Below are 3503 nucleotides of genomic sequence, written 5' to 3'. Positions count from 1 at the left end.
TGTGTTTAAAGTTATGTTATTGCAATGAGAATATATTGTGAACTCTAGTTGTGAACTGGAATCACTAGGCTTAAAGAATGTTGTTGTGTGGAATGTCGTAATTTACTGGCAAAATTAATTATCTTGCTTTTGTTGGTTATAAACTATTATGTGCTATTATGATTTCTATACTTATTTCTTTCTTATCCATTTGCATTTTATGTCGTGTGTTTTGCATAGCAAGTGATTGAGTCCAGACACATTCCCATGGCACTTTACCATGGTTCCTCTTCTCTCTCTCTCATTTCTTCAGACTCTTCCTCGGATGATGAGTTTTATGAATATCAAAATATTCTCAACCAAGTTGCAGTTTCAGTGGTGCCGCTCCTACATCATCATATAAGAACCAACGCGTGCTTCATGGAGATGCAAAACCAGAAGGGTAAACATGGTGGGTCTACTTTTGGGAGGATTTATAAACGTCGTGCAAGGGTTTCTACTGCTTATCAATTGGAGCAGGACTACTTTGTTGAGAATTCAACATATTTGGATGCTGATTTTCGTAGTTGTTATCGAATGAGCAAAAAGCTTTTTCTTCGCATACTTGCTGATGTTGAAAAGCGAGACCAATATTTTGTTTAGAAAAATGATGATATAGGACGACCGGGCCTAACATCGAAGATCAAGGTGAGTACGTGTATTATCAATTAGTTGGTTGTGTTTCTTTGTATGTTTTTCCACTCCCCGGTGCACCGACTCAAGTGATTTATTTAATATATCTCTCTTTATCTCTGGATTTCATTTTTTTTTCACTCTCGTGTTAAATTAGGTGACAGCCGCTATCCGAATGCTTGCTTTTGGAAGTCCAACAAATCATATAGATGAACAATTCAAAATTGGAAAGAGTACTATCTTGGAGAGCCTTAAGCGATTTTGCTCGACTGTAATTGAGCTCTATGCAGAAGAATATATGAGAGCACCAACAGAAGCTGATGTTCAACGCCTACTAAAAGAAGGGGAGGTGAGGGATTTCTGGAATGCTTTCGGCAGTTTTGATTTGTATGCATTGGACATGGCGTGCTTGTCCAACTGCTTGGCATGGTACCCATGTCGGTCACAAGCAAGAAGCTACTGTGATATTAGAGGCAGTAACTTCCAGAGATTTATGGATATGGCACGTCTTTTTTGGCATGCCTGGATCTCATAATGACATTAATGTCTTGGACCGTTCTCCAGTTTTCAATGATGTTATCAATGGGAGAGCTCTTGCTTGCAACTTTGTGCTTAATGGTCATGCGTATCACATGGGATATTACCTATCAGACGGTATATATCCTGAATATGCAACCTTGATCCAAAGCATATCTCAACCAGTTGGGAATAAACAAAAATATTTTGCAAGAAAGCAAGAGGCTATTCGAAAGGATGTCAAACGAGCTTTCGGGATGCTTCAATCTCGTTGGGCAATTATCAGAAATCCAGGGTGCTTATGGATAAAAAAGACTTGCCTTTGATCATGAAAACTTGCATTATCTTACATAATATGATCATAGAAGATCAACGTGAATCAAATATGAGGTTTGCTATGGACCCACACGAGCACACTAGTCTCAATCAACTTGAGGGCTTTTGGCAAAATCGAGAGCTTGTTTTGGGTCGATTCTTATCACGTCTGCAACAAATTCATGACAAGGCAACACATGAACAATTAAAGAACGACCTTATTGAACATCTATGGCAGAGGAGGGATGACATTTCTGACGATGATGATGAGGACAATATTTGATTGCAAAGGGAAGAGTATCTGCAGGTTTTAACTACCAATTATCCTGCTCATGTTTTAACTGCTCATGAGGACTTCCAATTATCCTGCTCATGTACAATTAGATTCATATATACTTTACAAACTGTTGTTAATGAATCTTATTTTGGGAGCAATTATACTTGCTTTATTTTGAGCTACATTGTTTATGAATCTTGAGCCAGTAATACTGTTTATGAATCTTGAGCCAGCAATTATACTTGCTTTATTTTGGTTGCATTTGTAATAATTCTCATTGGAATGTTTAGTATATTTGTAATAATTCTGCATTTTTATAAAAGTTACGAAGTTGCATCTTCTGATGGCCAAATTTTCTAATACAGGACAGTTTGAGAAGAGTTTGTTTATTAAGTTTTCACAAGGAATGGTAACATGACCAAGCTTTAAAGTTTTGAGCAGAGGAAATCCAACAGTTCTGGGCAAGTCGAGTCCAAGTTTTCCAATGTCAGAGAAGTCAAGCTAATGCATGTGAATAAACTATAATGTGTAATTCCAGTCTTCTCAACTTAACAGATAGGCTTGCGTTTTTATTTTGTTGTTCTATTTTGGTTTTATTGTTTGTAATGCTATCAGTAGGTGAATTTGGTTTGTTTTCAGCTGTCTAGTAAATATGTTATTTTTTCTCACTGTTGAATATTAGGTATGTGAGATCCATGCTATACAGAAAACAAAAGTAAGAAGGATTGGAAAGGAAGATGAGAAGATGGTGGCTAGTGCATATGAAGTGGAGATGGCAGAGACAACGGGAGCAATAGCAGTGCCACCCTCTTTTGAAGAACACTAGTATAGTTGTTTTTAGTAAATGGTGGAAACAGAGTTGGCAGCAAGTACAACTTAAGAGCACAGTGACCGACTATTTCCTCTTTGGCGAGAACATATGTGTGTGTTGTGGTTAAGACAGGTTAACATGGAGAAGGAAATAGTGAAAATAACTCTTAGATGGGAGCATTAAAGAGATACCAAGAAGGAATATAGCCATATTTGGACTAAACCAGGTTCCAGAAGATCTGCAAAATACATAATTAGAAAGTTGTAATTACTTTGAAAGGGTGCATGATTGGTTATTGATAATCACTATCATAGTTTGTTTTATATCTTTTGACAAGACCAGTTTGATTTTGTAGGACATTAGTCCAACATATTAAATCTGACATAGATCAGTTTTGTTGTTTAAGAGATACATGTAAAATACAAGAAGTAGCAGATTTCTGTTGCTATTTGAATGTTCCAAAACTGAAAGGTGAAACCACATTCCCCATCTAGTAAAAACTTCTTTGATTTGTTAGTACTTTCATTCTTCGTCATCAACTGATTCCATTTTGGAGTAGTTTTCAAAATCTCCCAACAAGTATCGAACTTGAATTGTGTTCCTTAAACATTACCTTAAACACGTTTTGCCTCCATGATCTAGATAATATGAAAAAAAAAAAACACTAAAGAATTGTCTAATGATTAATATCATGCCTTGATAGTAAAAGCAAACAAACTACCATAATGACAAAAAATACACTATGAGTAATATAACGCGCCCAAACGAACAAACAAATCAAACAAATATAGGATTGCGCCCATTGAGTGAATATCTCTTGTTGGACATTCTTATCGCATAGGATAGATACACTTTAAGACTTGCACACAAAACCAAACTAAAGCAACTCAGCAGGGTATAGTTGTTGAGTATAAGGTCTAAGATGTCTTTCCT

The 3503-nt window shown here is 36.2% G+C and overlaps 1 protein-coding gene across 1 annotated transcript; it reads left to right on the top strand.

The window, feature by feature from the left end:
• The first annotated feature begins 405 nt into the window (after window positions 1–405).
• On the top strand, window positions 406–2585 carry LOC147515725 (uncharacterized). Its single transcript, XM_086593030.1, has 4 exons — window positions 406–615; window positions 809–1127; window positions 1216–1442; window positions 2442–2585. Exons 1-4 carry the CDS (start codon window positions 406–408, stop codon window positions 2583–2585), a joined length of 900 nt encoding a protein of 299 aa, XP_086449156.1.
• The last annotated feature ends 918 nt before the right edge of the window (window positions 2586–3503 follow it).

Source organism: Coptis chinensis, chromosome 2 (genome assembly GCF_015680905.1).
Source record: "Coptis chinensis isolate HL-2020 chromosome 2, ASM1568090v1, whole genome shotgun sequence".
NCBI classification, from domain to species: domain Eukaryota; kingdom Viridiplantae; phylum Streptophyta; class Magnoliopsida; order Ranunculales; family Ranunculaceae; genus Coptis; species Coptis chinensis.
The sequence above is the reverse complement of the archived record's forward strand: the minus strand, read 5'-3'. Positions and strand labels throughout refer to the sequence as shown.

Coding starts and splice junctions, on each gene's coding strand:
- LOC147515725 (XM_086593030.1), top strand. CDS start 406: ATGCAAAACCAGAAGGGTAAACATGGTGGGTCTACTTTTGGGAGGATT. Junction 616..808: donor AAAAGCGAGACCAATATTTT/GTTTAGAAAAAT, acceptor GTGTTAAATTAG/GTGACAGCCGCTATCCGAAT. Junction 1,443..2,441: donor GGATGCTTCAATCTCGTTGG/GCAATTATCAGA, acceptor GTTGAATATTAG/GTATGTGAGATCCATGCTAT.